This window comes from Phaeoacremonium minimum (genome assembly GCF_000392275.1).
Source record: "Phaeoacremonium minimum UCRPA7 unplaced genomic scaffold PA7_03_scaffold_132, whole genome shotgun sequence".
Classification (NCBI taxonomy): domain Eukaryota; kingdom Fungi; phylum Ascomycota; class Sordariomycetes; order Togniniales; family Togniniaceae; genus Phaeoacremonium; species Phaeoacremonium minimum.
This window is the reverse complement of record NW_006921039.1, coordinates 231,401-244,352: the sequence shown is the minus strand read 5'-3', so window position 1 is coordinate 244,352 and position 12,952 is coordinate 231,401. Positions and strand designations below refer to the sequence as shown.

General features: G+C 53.1%; 4 protein-coding genes across 4 annotated transcripts; 2 read left to right on the top strand and 2 right to left on the bottom strand.

The window, feature by feature from the left end:
* Window positions 1-309: 309 nt before the first annotated feature.
* UCRPA7_1821 (putative f-box domain-containing protein) lies at window positions 310-2,701 on the top strand (the record flags this gene model as incomplete). The annotated part of the gene is made up of 5 exons (XM_007914400.1): window positions 310-444; window positions 940-1,071; window positions 1,128-1,234; window positions 1,309-1,846; window positions 1,901-2,701. 5 exons carry the CDS (start codon window positions 310-312, stop codon window positions 2,699-2,701), a joined length of 1,713 nt encoding a protein of 570 aa, XP_007912591.1.
* Window positions 2,702-3,060: 359 nt separating this feature from the next.
* On the bottom strand, window positions 3,061-5,522 carry UCRPA7_1820 (putative nima interactive protein; the record flags this gene model as incomplete). The annotated part of the gene is made up of 3 exons (XM_007914399.1): window positions 3,061-3,513; window positions 4,168-5,277; window positions 5,343-5,522. The coding sequence occupies 3 exons, from the start codon at window positions 5,520-5,522 to the stop codon at window positions 3,061-3,063; spliced, it is 1,743 nt and encodes a 580-aa protein (XP_007912590.1).
* A 1,427-nt stretch (window positions 5,523-6,949) lies between these two features.
* On the top strand, window positions 6,950-8,796 carry UCRPA7_1819 (putative adenosine deaminase family protein; the record flags this gene model as incomplete). The annotated part of the gene is made up of 3 exons (XM_007914398.1): window positions 6,950-7,076; window positions 7,144-7,837; window positions 7,896-8,796. The coding sequence occupies 3 exons, from the start codon at window positions 6,950-6,952 to the stop codon at window positions 8,794-8,796; spliced, it is 1,722 nt and encodes a 573-aa protein (XP_007912589.1).
* A 1,542-nt stretch (window positions 8,797-10,338) lies between these two features.
* Window positions 10,339-11,142, bottom strand: UCRPA7_1818 (putative isoflavone reductase family protein; the record flags this gene model as incomplete). The annotated part of the gene is made up of 2 exons (XM_007914397.1): window positions 10,339-10,998; window positions 11,047-11,142. The coding sequence occupies 2 exons, from the start codon at window positions 11,140-11,142 to the stop codon at window positions 10,339-10,341; spliced, it is 756 nt and encodes a 251-aa protein (XP_007912588.1).
* Between the last annotated feature and the right edge of the window lie 1,810 nt (window positions 11,143-12,952).

Below are 12,952 nucleotides of genomic sequence, written 5' to 3'. Positions count from 1 at the left end.
TTCTCTCGAAACGCATGAAGAAATTTGTAAGTTCAAGGCAAGACATCTGAGATGCAGATGATGTCTAAGACAAACCAGGACGAGGTTGTAAGTGTTAGTGCTTGTTCCTGCCTAGTGCCCCACTAAAGATGGTGGGGGACGGGAGTGGGTGCGCACTAAGATGCACGCACGGACCCGGCGGTCGTTAATCGCGTATCCCAAAACCAAAACGCGATTCCCGGCAGTCGCAACACTCACTCACCACCAAACTTTCCACCCATCCGTGAACCAAAGCTGCGCCTGAAGAAGAGAGAGCAGCAACGAGTCAAGATGGCGGGAAGAGCAGCACAGTCAGAGAGAGCTGACGATAGTATGCCTCTGCCTAGAGATCAGGCATACTATAAGAAAGCTGTGGAGGAGTTTGCTGAGAAGAACTGGGATTCGTCCCTGTCTGCGTTCGAGAAGGTGAGTCTCCCCTTATCGACAAACAGCAAATTTTCAGCAGTTCGGCCAGAGTATGCTTCTCAATACAGCCCTGGCATTTTTATTGCAAAGCTGAAGCTTGTTTGTATATGCTGACATAATTGTGAACTTGTCAGGCAATTGGGCTGTGCCCCTGCGTGAGACGACTACCGGTGCCGTCAATTTTCCGCGCACGTCGCAAGAGACTGCGCGAGTGTATCTGCAAGAGTTTCCCCACCTTTGGAGGCAGGTTGCCAATCCAGACAGATTTCTACACCATAGCCACAAGACCTTGTAGCTGTGACAGTGGTGTCACACAATGCGATTCCCCAATTCACCTCAAAGCCCTTGAGGGCTGTGCAGCAATTTGTGAAGTGCGCAGGGATTACGACGAAGCTTTGTACTACAGCAAAGTCATGATAATCATCGCACCTAACCAGCCTGAGGTATATCAAGCTTCAAGCACTATATTGAAAATGTGAGACTGATGTCATTTAGGGCTATCTGCGCATGGGCAAGATGATGCGTATATTTCCTCGAGGTATGCTGCTGAAGGAATGTCGTGTCGTGTACATACAAGGTATCAGAAGTGTGTCGAAGTTCGGTGACAGGAACCATCCTAAATTGCGGGTGCGTAATTGTACATCGGTGCTTTTATACAGCTAAATCGACTAAGATCTCGATAGATTCTCTCGAGGTTGGTAATGGAAGTCAGCAGAAGAAACATGCTGGAGAAGTTGCCGACAGAAGTTATTGCCATGATCCTTGGGCAGTTGTCTCTGCGGGACTTGTGGTGAGTGCACTCCAGGAAAACGACCCTACAGTTCAAGACTTATGATTTACTGAAATGCAATTTTCGAATAATAGTCGTGCTATGCGCGTGTGTTGGGGTTGGAAACACCAAACCCTTAACCAGAACCTCTGGAAGCACCTCGATTTTAAGACATGCAAAGGCGTGTCCATGAAGGCGTTAGCAGATGTCCTGTCTAAGAGGGGAAAGTCCGCAACACAATCAATCAAGATCCGGGATGCAAAGAGATTCGAGCTGGACGGTCAGAAGCTCTATAAGATGCTTTATCATTTACCGAACCTGCGGAAATTTCAGGTTGAGGCCCCCCACACTTTTCTACTTCGGAAGTCCAATTATAGTTCCTGGCCGGACCGAGTTTCAACGTTGACAACGCTGTGCCTTGACTACATATTCGAAGATATTGGCGAGTTGGTATCGATTTTGCGTTACCTTGCTCCGAACTTGAAGGAGTTGGCGCTTCGCGGTGCTCCGCCGTTCTTGTGGAGGATCTTTCCAGAGATGCGTACTCTGGAGACGCTACAGCTTCAAAACAGAGACCCTCCAGATGCGCTCAAAGGCGGACTGTTTCCCTCGGAGATACCCTCTACCTTCCTGGTAAGTCGTATTGGCATGCTAGAGAAGGATCATGCGGATCTAACACCTCTACAGCGCAACCTCGCGTATGCAACTCAGGATCTGCGACGGCTAAATATCTCCGGCTATAACATGAGACAACCAGGCGACGCCCTGACCAGAATCGTCGATGAAAACAATTGGCAAAAGCTGGAGGAGGTTTCGCTGTCAATCTTGAGATCAGCAAGGAACGACTTTACTTTCGACTTCCGCCTGACCAAGAATCTCAAACTTCTGGATCTAAGTGACGTGGGTTTGTTGACGTCGCAGATATCCAACATGGTCAATGAGGGTGTGGACATGACATCTCACCAGCAATTCGAGAACCTGGAGTACTTCAGTTGCACCTCAGTCGTACCTGCTTCAGTATTGCAGCAGCTACTTGGCCCGAGCGTGGAAAAGCGTAAACTCCGAGGTTTTGACCTCAAATACATGACTACTGTGTGGGACACCGAAGATATTATCGGCCTTTCCTCGTTCGACTTCCTGCATAAAGAGGACATCGAGGCCCTGGGCCTCTCGAACTTCGTCTTCCCTTACCCAGACCGACCCGCCCCAAGCGGCCGTGCCTCGGCGGATGCCCAGTCTTTCTTGGACTGGGTATCGAGCTTTCCGAATCTACATACTGTTTTCGCTTATCCCTTCGAGCTCGACGGCGCCCGCTTCGCCATCGAAGGTCTTGTGAAATTGGGTATCAAGACGATCTACACGGACTGCCTGATTGGCGTGGAGCGTGATCGGATCATGAAGCTGGCTAAGGACAAAGGTGTCACGATCATTCACGCCGTTCGGGATGATTCCCCGCGCTTCTGGAAATCCATTCAGTCTCAGTGGTAATTTGCGGACGGGAAGAAGTTTGTATGATTTGTAGGAGTAACGATATCACGATTGATGAAATGCCTAGGGGTGGCATGGGCGTATGGAATGCAATGGTACGGCAATGCTTGCATGACGGCTGGATTAGATGTCTGCATGACCGTCATCTCACAACAGGTAGGTGTCCATAGGACAAAATGTGTCAGGAATATACTGTCGAGTATTACATTGTAAAATCATGCTCAATGGGCGGGGTCGTTCATAATCTAAGACGTTGAAGAAGTATTCGTGAACACGTAAAATCATCCAATCGGCCGTTCCTCCTATCCATTGTTACTCCTCGCCTTTTCCCTCCTCATCCTACCAATTCCCCAGGGACTCTACCTCGCTGGTGAGGGAGGCACGTTCACATCTCCTGCGATTAAAGACTGCAGCTCCCACGGGTTCAACGTGCTCCGTCTCCTGGAAGCGACCTTGCTCGCTCTCCTATCCCGCTTCCGAGGCTTCTCTTTCTCCTCGGTGCTCTGTTGCAACACCGGCTGGTCTTCCCCCTGAGAGCCGGGATGCACCGAGGCGCCGCCGTCCAGCCCGTTCTCGTCCTGCGACTCCCGACTGGCCGACAGCTCCTTCTTTGAAGGATCACCAGGGTAGGACTCGCCGCTGCACGTCCGCGAGCTGATGCCCGAGGTGGCGGTGGACGCGTTCGACGGAGCCAGGCTCGTGCGCTTGCCGAGGCGCGCTGCCTTCAGCTTGGCACGGACACGGGCTGCATCAGCTTCCCGCTCGGAGGCGGCGAGCTTGGCTGCTATGGTGGCCATTGTCAACGGGCTCTGCTGCGGGGGTGGGAGTGGTGCATTGTTTCTGGGCAGTGGGAGCTTGGATGGTGTCCGCCGCGGCAAGCGTTGAGATGCTTCGGTCTCCTGTTTGTTGGACAGTGCCGGCTTCGGCGGAGGCGGCATGTCAGCTGATGGCTGTCTGTTCTCGTCTTGCTGCTGCCGGGACTTGGTGCTCGTAGCCGAAGAGCGAGATGAGTGAGTTGCCGCCTGCCTCGATGGGCTCTCTTTTGGCGGTTGGGCCTTTACGCGGGATGCCTGTGTGGTTCTGCTGGATGCCTGTGACACAGGACGTTCGGTGGGCTTTACAAGAAGCACGCTTTCCAGCGAAGAGGCTGAGTCGGAAAGCGCAACGGAGATTGGTCGGGCTGGCTCTTGAGCTTCTCGAGGCGATGGCCTCATCCGTTTCTGAGGCGACTGTTGTGGTTTGACTACATGTGGAGGTGGTGGAGGTGCTTCTGCAATCAGATCGCACGTATTCTCCTCGACAATTGTAGTGAAGTCTCCAGGTCTTTTCCGAGACTTTAGGGCATTGCCTGTCGCTCCTCGGTTCCCAGCGGAATAATTATCCTTCAAGGGGCTGATCTGGGGTGGTGGTGGCAGTGGTGGATCATTTATTGAGTCCATCATCGTTGATTGTTGCAAAATCTGGACGTTCGGTTCAGAAACATCCAGCTCGTCGATCTCCACATCGTCTTGGAAGATGCTAGATTCCGAGTCGCTTGCATCTTCCTCTTCCTCTTCCTCGTATTCAGGTGCGGGAACAAGGTGAAGAGACTCTGCAGGGCTGGGAGACTGTACTTGATGGAAGATGCTGCTCTGCTCTTCTTCCTCCTCCTCGAGAGTGGATAGATGTAGTCCTAGACCTTGTGACGTCTCTTCGACATCCTTTACGCGGACGGGGCTCAGCCTTAAGCCCATTTTGAGCTCCTCCATGTTGACTGGACGGCCACTGAGAGCCATTCGCCTCCGCCAGCCGTCAATCAGGTGGACAGCCTCCTTCCACCTTGTCTCCATCCTCACCCACCCTTCCCTGAGTCTGTTGATCTCCTCTTCTCGTACGACAACTTCTTCAATGGGAACGAATGAAGGATTTGTGAGGATTGTGCGTAAATGCTCCAAGATTGCCTCAATCTCGTTCGACAGATCTTGACAATTGGTTTGTAGGGCGATGGCATGGCCGTCTCCATGCCCCGCCATTGCTTCTCCCTTCTCAAAACCGCTCATCTCTTTGAGCTTGTCGCTCGTTTGGCGCACAAGATTCAGAAGCGTCTCATTTTCCTCGCTCAAGCCTTTAGCGAGCTCTGCTAGGAACGCGTTCGTCTCCTGGCGCAGGTCGTAGCCGTCGCTCGCCGTTGACAACATGGAATCGTCGGCACGCTCAGCCCCGATGTCTCCGGTGATGGTAATCGTCGTGATGCCGGGGTTCTTCCGCTCGCCTCTCGCCCGCCCGGCCTCCGAGACGGCCTTCTTCAGCCCGTCGATCTGGCGATCGCGCTTGCGCACCTCGTTCGCGCACACAGACCGCGTCTCGGCCACGAGCTTCTTGGTCCGCGCGGCCTCCTCCTTGAGCTTGTGCACGCTCGCCTCGGCAGCCTTGAGCTGTGTACGCAGGGCATTCTCAGCCGCCTCGCCCAGGTTGAGCTTGCGCTGTGTCTCGGCATGCTTCTCATGCAGCCGCTGGATGTCGTTTGTCTGCCGGAGTGCCTCGGCGCGCACGGTGCGCAGCGTTGTGGAAAGCGACTCGCGGTGTTCTGCATCACGCTACAGCACCAATTGGGTCAGCATCATGCTCTTGTTCCTATTATATCGCGTCGTTTTCAGCCTACATCGCGTCGCAAGATCAAGTCGTTCACCACGCTCAGGATCTTGCCCATCGTCTCCTCCAGGTCCTCGCCCCTGCCGGGGTCGGCAAAGTCGATGCTCTGGCCATCGCGCAGCAGTCCTCGGGACAGAAGCTGGTTATTGATGTACAGCGACGCTGTGCGCAGGTTATCCGAGTCTATCATGTTGTTGAGCCGTCGTTGTCGCCGCTGTTTACCATTACATTAAGAAAGGGGGGTATAGTAATTTGAAGAGCAGCGGGACGCCGGTAGATAGACAGTCTGTGCCTTGAGAGAATAACAGATATCTCAACGAGAAGGCAGAATCAAATAATCTGATAGATGGATCGTCAGAAAACCCGGGAAGGTGTGCCGGGCGTGCATGCGGCTACTCTTAGCTGCCAAACATTGCATTGGGGGTGTGCCGCCCGCCCGCCGTTGTGTGTGTTTACCCGAGCCACACCTCATTTGCGACTTTCAATGGCGGGGCCCGTTGCCCTGGTGAACGCCACCACCCGCTACAGACCAGCTAACGTTATCTGTCTCTAGGTATCCTAGCGTCCGCCTACGCGCTGGCCGCTTGTTCACTTGCACGTGTCGCTCTGCCATTGCACTTTCCCATATAGACAGACGGCAATTGTTATACCATTAAACTCTCCTATTATCTATAATTGGCGCCCGATATTACAAGCAACACAAGAGGTAGGAGTATGGGGAAAACAAACGCGTATCATCCCTCGCCATGCGCTGTCCCGTGGGGGGAAGGTAGACGGGTTGACTAGGCGATTGATCCATCTTCAAACACCGCTGGAATGATGGCGGTGTTCAGCGCTGAGCCTTGCTTGTCCAGCTGTCTACGATCATCGTCTGCATAAAGTCGGAGGGCAAGTCTCTTAGGGGATTGATCATTTGGAAAGATCAATGGATAGCACTCATTTTAGTAAAACTTATTCTAGCAGGAAATATTAGTCTCGGATCGGATGGACCCCTGAATTTTCATTCTTCACTTGTGCCAGCTGGTAGAGTTATGTCGCAATGTGGATTACCGTACAAAGAATCACCTATGTATGGTCTGGCCTTTGGATGTCAGAAGGTGCGGGGACATGATAGCCAGTTACGGAGTTGAAATCCAACAATCGTAGGCAATAGGGGGTTGAACATGGTAAAAAATACAGCTAGAGTAATTACTATGCAGTAGTTCATGGCCAATCTGCCGAGCCCGGCCGGGGCCTGGGCCGGGGACTCTGCCGACGGACATCGACGGCGAGACCGGGAGAGGCCTGCCCAAAGTGGCAGCTCAGTGCCGGATGAAATGACTCAACACCGGGTGCGCTGCGGGGCCGGTGAATGCGGAGGATTCGGGGGTGGGATTTATAGGGCTACCCAGAGATTCTACAGCACTACTGCATAGTACTCGTAGGCTGAGCAGTGTCACGGACCACGCTGAGATCATCCGCCTCATGCTTAATCTCGGGTGCGCTAAACCAGCCCTGCTTTGTTCTCGTGAGCCAACCCTACACATATAACAACTGACCCGTCGCCCACCCACTGCCTAGTGAGGACTCTTTCCTCTTCTCTCATCCCCGTCCACAGTCGAGAGGTCAGCAGCCACGATGTCGATGACCCAGGAAGAGTGGGAGGAGATCTCCCAGGAGCTGCCCAAGCACGAGGACCCGGTCCTGCAGAAGTACATCCATGGCCGCGAGGCTTTGATTGCAGAGGAGCAGAAGCAGCGCAGCGGTGGGTGATGTCACAATGTGCTGAAATAAATGAATGACCATAGCCTTGCTAAATATCGACACCGCAGACGCCTCGTTCCGACAGAACTTGTCGCCCATCGCCAAAAAGGCATGCAAAATCGTGGCCCAGATCCGCGATGAGGAGCAGAAGAGGTTCTGGAAGCCCGAGCTGGAGGAGCAGATCGCCATCCGGGAGAATGCCACCATCCACCCCGGGATGATGTTCACCCACGCCAAGGGCATCATGGAGAAGACGAAGCTGTGGCAGATTGTCCGCAAGATGCCCAAGGGTGCCCTGCTTCATGCCCACTTGGATGCCATAGTCGAGTTCGATTTCGTGTTTGACATCTTGCTTAGCACGCCTGGCATCCACATTGCCTGCACATCCGGCAGTTTGGCCACGGAGTCGGCTCGTTCGGATGCCCTCTTTGAGTTCAAGTTTCTGAAGTCCGAGACAGGCTCGGATTCGAACATTTGGAGCAAAGACTATCAGCTAAGCACATTTGTGCTTGCTACCAAGGCAGCAGAGATGTTCCCCGACGGCGGAAGAGCCGGCTTCATTAGCTGGCTCAAGAGCAGGTGCACAGTCTCGGAGGTCGATAGTCTCGAGCAACACCATGGTGTGGATCATATCTGGAGGAAGTTCGAACGGTGCTTCTTGATTATCAACAGCATCCTCCATTACGAGCCCATTTTGAGACCTTTCATGCGACGACTCATGAGTCTTTTCTATGCTGATGGCATAGACTGGGCTGAAATCAGGTGAGTAAAAGTCTTGTTGCGGATGAGAGAGATAGTACCGCTGATCGTGATGCTCAAGATTCACCTGGCCACTGAACTACTGCCGAGAAGGCTGTGAAACGCCCGAGTCAGATTACAGCCATATGTTCACGGTCATCCAGGATGAACTTACAAAGTTTCAGTCATCCCCAGAGGGAGAAGGCTTCTGGGGTATTCGCATGATTTGGACGACTCTGCGCCGCGTTGACACAGAGACCATGGTCAAGAACATGGACTGGGCTATCACAACGAAGATAGAATTTCCGCACCTGTTGGCTGGCTACGACCTGGTAGGGCAAGAGGACGCCGGGCGGCCTCTCAAGGACGTCTTGCCAGAGCTCTTCTGGTTCCGCAAGCAATGCGCGTCCGAGGGCGTAGAGATGCCCTTCTTCTTCCACGCGGGCGAGTGCCTGGGCGATGGCAATGACACGGACAACAACCTCTTCGATGCGGTGCTGCTGGGCACGCGACGCATCGGCCACGGCTTCTCGCTGTACAAGCACCCGCTGCTGATCGACCTCGTCAAGGAGAAACGAATCCTCATCGAGAGCTGCCCCATTAGCAATGAGGTGCTGCGCCTCTGCGGCAGCGTGCTCTCTCACCCCCTGCCCGCGCTGCTCGCCCGCGGCGTGCCCTGCGCCCTCTGCAACGACGACCCGGCCATTCTCGGCCAGGACACCGCCGGTATGACCCACGACTTCTGGCAGGCGCTCCAGGGGTGGGACAATCTCGGCCTTGCGGGCCTGGGCTCCCTCGCAGAGAACAGCATTCGTTGGGCAGCTTTCGAGGACCAGAACGCTGAGGAGTGGACGCGGGATATCAAGGAGGCTAGTCTCGGCAATGGCGTGAAGGCGGAGCGGTTGAAGGAGTGGGGAGTCAAGTGGGAGCAGTTTTGCCTCTGGATTGTCACAGAGTTCGGCGAACAATACGGCGAGAACTAGATTAAGGGGGGTACACGGGTGTAAACAAAAGGAGTTGGTGTTGTGGCGCTAGAGGTCTGCATGCGCATTTTGGCACCGGGACAAGAGTCAGGCGGTGTCCCTTGCATGGTGTTCAACAGGATGGGTCTCATTGTGATTCAACAGAGAAGCAGGCATCTACGGGGATACAGGCCATAAGCAATTGGCATTGGATAGTTCAGCAGTCAAACGGGTCTGACGACGCAGGGATAGGCAGCATTCACTTGGCGTGTGTGGATTGAGGCTCAACCCGGGATGTTCAGATCGGAATGAAGTCTAGGCTAGAATAGTCGTTCAAACCTGCAATTCGGAAATTCAAGGCAGACTGGAGTCTCTGGGGTGACGGAGTGAGGTCTTGAAACTGGCGGTGCTGCATATCGCCACAGCATTTACACGTCTCGTGCCCTCTGTGAGGCTATTGCCGGCGTTGCTGCCGGTCGCCAATCAATTCCGCGATTGGGCCTTCGTACGAAGTACTTCGAAAGTCTTCCAATGCTTGGGTTGGACTTATGGCGGTCCCGCAGCATGCAGAAGACGCTGATCAGCGAAGCGGACGTCGGGATCAATACCAGAGTAGGCCTAACAAGTCTTGCTGCATGTCATCTGGTCGCGAGCAAATACAGACTAATGACTTATTGGGGGCAATGCACGACAACTCTTGGCCGACTCCAATAGGGTTTCGCGTTCGCAATCCAGGCCTCAGAGTGTGTGCATTAGCTAATTGAGTAGAATAATCCGTCTCAACCACTTGAATTTGATGGATGCGCTACAAACCGACTTCATTTCCAAGCTTCATGTCCCAAGTTCTGTATTGGATGCCGGTGAAGAGGAATGTGATCCGAGTACCGCCGCCAATATCCGGAGATTAGATGGAAGGTTCATCCTATAGTAAAGACGCTCGTGGAAGGTATGTTGTAATTGCTACCGAGAGCATGGAAGGATCGAATATCCCGGGTTTGGGGGCCAAATCTCATAGTAGGTCCACACGATAATCATACATGCTAGTGTTTAGGGTGGCCCGCTGGAGGCGTATCCATTGCTGGTTCTATCTACTTGTATGAATGAGGGTTGAAACTACATATTTCGAGAAATGAAATGGTGAATTGTAAGTTAAGACAGTCTGAGTGAAGAGTGTTCGATGTCAAACCAGGACATCTGGAGTGTGATGCCGAAAGCGGATGCACAATATAGACAACAAAAGGAACGCTGCAGAATCCACGCTGAAGTGCTGTATCCCATACCCAATGTAACCAGTCAATGTCGGAGTGCCGGGCTATGTTGCCGGACCCCAAATCTGCGCAAGCCATTCTCGGAAACCCATCGGTCTCACATCCACTGCATCGTTTGCGTTCACCGCTTCGTTGAGATTCGGTTGTCTAAAGGTGTAACGCCCATTTGCCGTTGCAATAAGTCTTTGGAAATAGTACCAACGACTCCAGTCTTCTGTGTCCGAAGCATAGTCGAGTTGAGCCGGCAGGTCCCGAAACTGGTGAACAACAAGATTGAAGGGAACTGTTGTGCTAATCAGTAATGCGCCATATAGTACAAAGACAGGGAAACCTTACCGCCTCGAGTATTACTACAAGCACCAACGATATCGCGGACCGACATTTGATCTCCACGCATTTTGAACTCTCGGGGCCAAGTACCCGGTCCGAGATCGATGGCTGCAGCAATGAAACGAGCAACGTCATACACAGAAGTCATCGACACTTGAATCGGTCGCCCCTGAGAATTATGCTCCACGATCTCAGCCGTTGCATTTCCGACGTCGACTAGGAAGTCACCCGGATTCTGGACATTGCTACCAGTTCCGATGTTGTACGTGCTAAGACCGCCGGGTGCGAATCTTTCGTAGAAGACTCCACAGGAGAAGACGGTATACTGCATAGGGTTAGATCTCGACTGGGACCAGCGCCGAAGAAGATCTAGAGCCGCTTGGGAGCCGCGGTCGAGAGGGTCATCGTTTGTTGGTCGATGGCCGAGTGCTCCCTCGAACTCTGAAGGAACGAAAAGACGAACACGAGCCCTCCTCGCGGCATCAATCAGGTTTAGTTGGTTGTCTCCAGAAATGGTAGAGATGACTATGTCAACACCTTGAAGAGTGTATCGTAGGTCTTCAACATTGCTATAGTCCACAACAGCCACCTGAACGCCGAGACTCTGTTCAAACTCTGGATGCTCCTATTGCCGTGTTAGCACTCTCACGGGCACTTTACAGGTTCAACCTACTTGAGTTGACAACACAAGCACTGCATTAGCAGTAGAAGTAATCTGCTCGGCGAGAATATAGGCAAACCCGCCGGCACCGGCAATCGCTATTCTCATCATGGCTGTGGATGTTTGGCCCGTTCATTCTGGATATCCGGACGAACCTCAGGTAAATAAGGGATGCGGCTCTGAGCGGATCCAAGACATCGGGATCCTCAGGAATAGACATCCAGACGCCAAATATCAGGTTGTAAACGGCCTTGACGAATGAGAACTATAAAGTGTAGAGTATCACGCCGTACCCTCCACGTTGATTTCTTAGTCCGCGTGAGTCAGGGGTCCTGCGCATCGTGACTGGCTACGTACAACAAAGGCAGCCAAGGTTAAAAGTGGCTCCTGGGTTCCGTAACCGTGTAGACGGAACAGACGAAGTACGAATGGTAAATCAATACTCCGACTTCCAAGGTGAAGGCCCGATAGAGACTATGAAGTGAAGGGGAAGACTTCCAGAAGAGGCATCATTCATGAGAGTAGAGATGAGGTGGCACGAAGTTGCCAGCCCTCAGCCATGATTTCCTTGCTAAACTCCTGGTAGGGCTGATGGCAAAACGGTCGGGAGCTTGACGAGACTTGGAAAGATAACGTAACACTGTCGGCACTTCATCACCCAACCCTCGGGTCCGCCAGGGGCGCCACTTGAGCCGTCGAACAGCCCATGCCACCCAGTAATTTCCAGTAGTGGCCGTTTCTCCGGTCAGCCAGTGCTCGCGGACCGTGATGATGCCTAAGTACCTGTGGAGTCCCCTGAGGAAAGGTAATCAAGTCTACTTGACCCAGTCAAGCAAAGTTCAAGCACACTAGCAGGGCTGCCTTGACAGACCGAGAGGGAGATGGCGTAGTGATGATGTCTCACTATCACGCGTCTGGGGTAGTCCAGGAGATGGCCATGCTCATGGGGACACTCGTGTGGGGGGCTGGTTCAGCCGCGAGATTGAACGACGTAAACTTGGTGACACTAGGACTGCCTGGTCACCTCCCAAAGCAAAAGCAGGGGAAAAGGGGCACCGCAGCAACTACCGCCGGGCCATATCATCGTGGCGAGGATCTTGAACCCTCAGCCATAGACACAAAGGATCTTGGCTCGTGTAACGCGACGTTCACCATTCGAACTATCGACGGTGGACATGTGAATGAAGCTGGGTTTGTTTTTGACCGCTTCAGGCAGAACACGGCTGAGGTCTTAAAGTCGAGCCTATAATGTGCCTCAGAATGGAGGGTGAAAACCCCATGAGATTGGGTCGAGCCAGCGGCCTGCAGTCCGGAACGAGTTTCCCTAACCCCTGCCTGATTTCACCGAGAAGACTCGTGGTCCACAGAAGTACAGCAGTCACGCGGGCCTTGGATTTATGGTCCAGACGACCGGAGACACCAGAGTCTCGTCATGTCGGGATTGGATCCCCGATGAATTGGTCTTGCATTTGCATGGTCCCGAAGTCGTGGATGGAAGTGCCATGGCGGCTCTCATTGGACCAAGTCCGGAACGCCTTGCAGGTTCACCAACAGGCTCCCGCACTAGCCGGTTCAGCTTCTTTAGAGGCCTGAACAATGTTGTGATCAGATAATAGAGCTCTAGCCTCGATCTGGAAAGACTTAATAGGAATCGGGCGAATGAGATTGGGGGCCGTAAGGAGCAAAATCGAAGGGCGTCGTAGTGTGTTCCTCCGAGAGTCGTTGAAGTGGCTGAAAGGCTGTTGTCCCTCCTCGGCCGAATGCACGTTCTCACTAGATCAACGGTCGAGCTGTGGCTGTGCGTATTAACTGTGGCGTTTGGCCCCCAAGTCTTGGCATCTGTGTACCCTTCGCGTCGCGATTTTGTCTACAGAAGTGATACAACCTAACACTGGCTTCTTGGTCCACTCTACGTTTT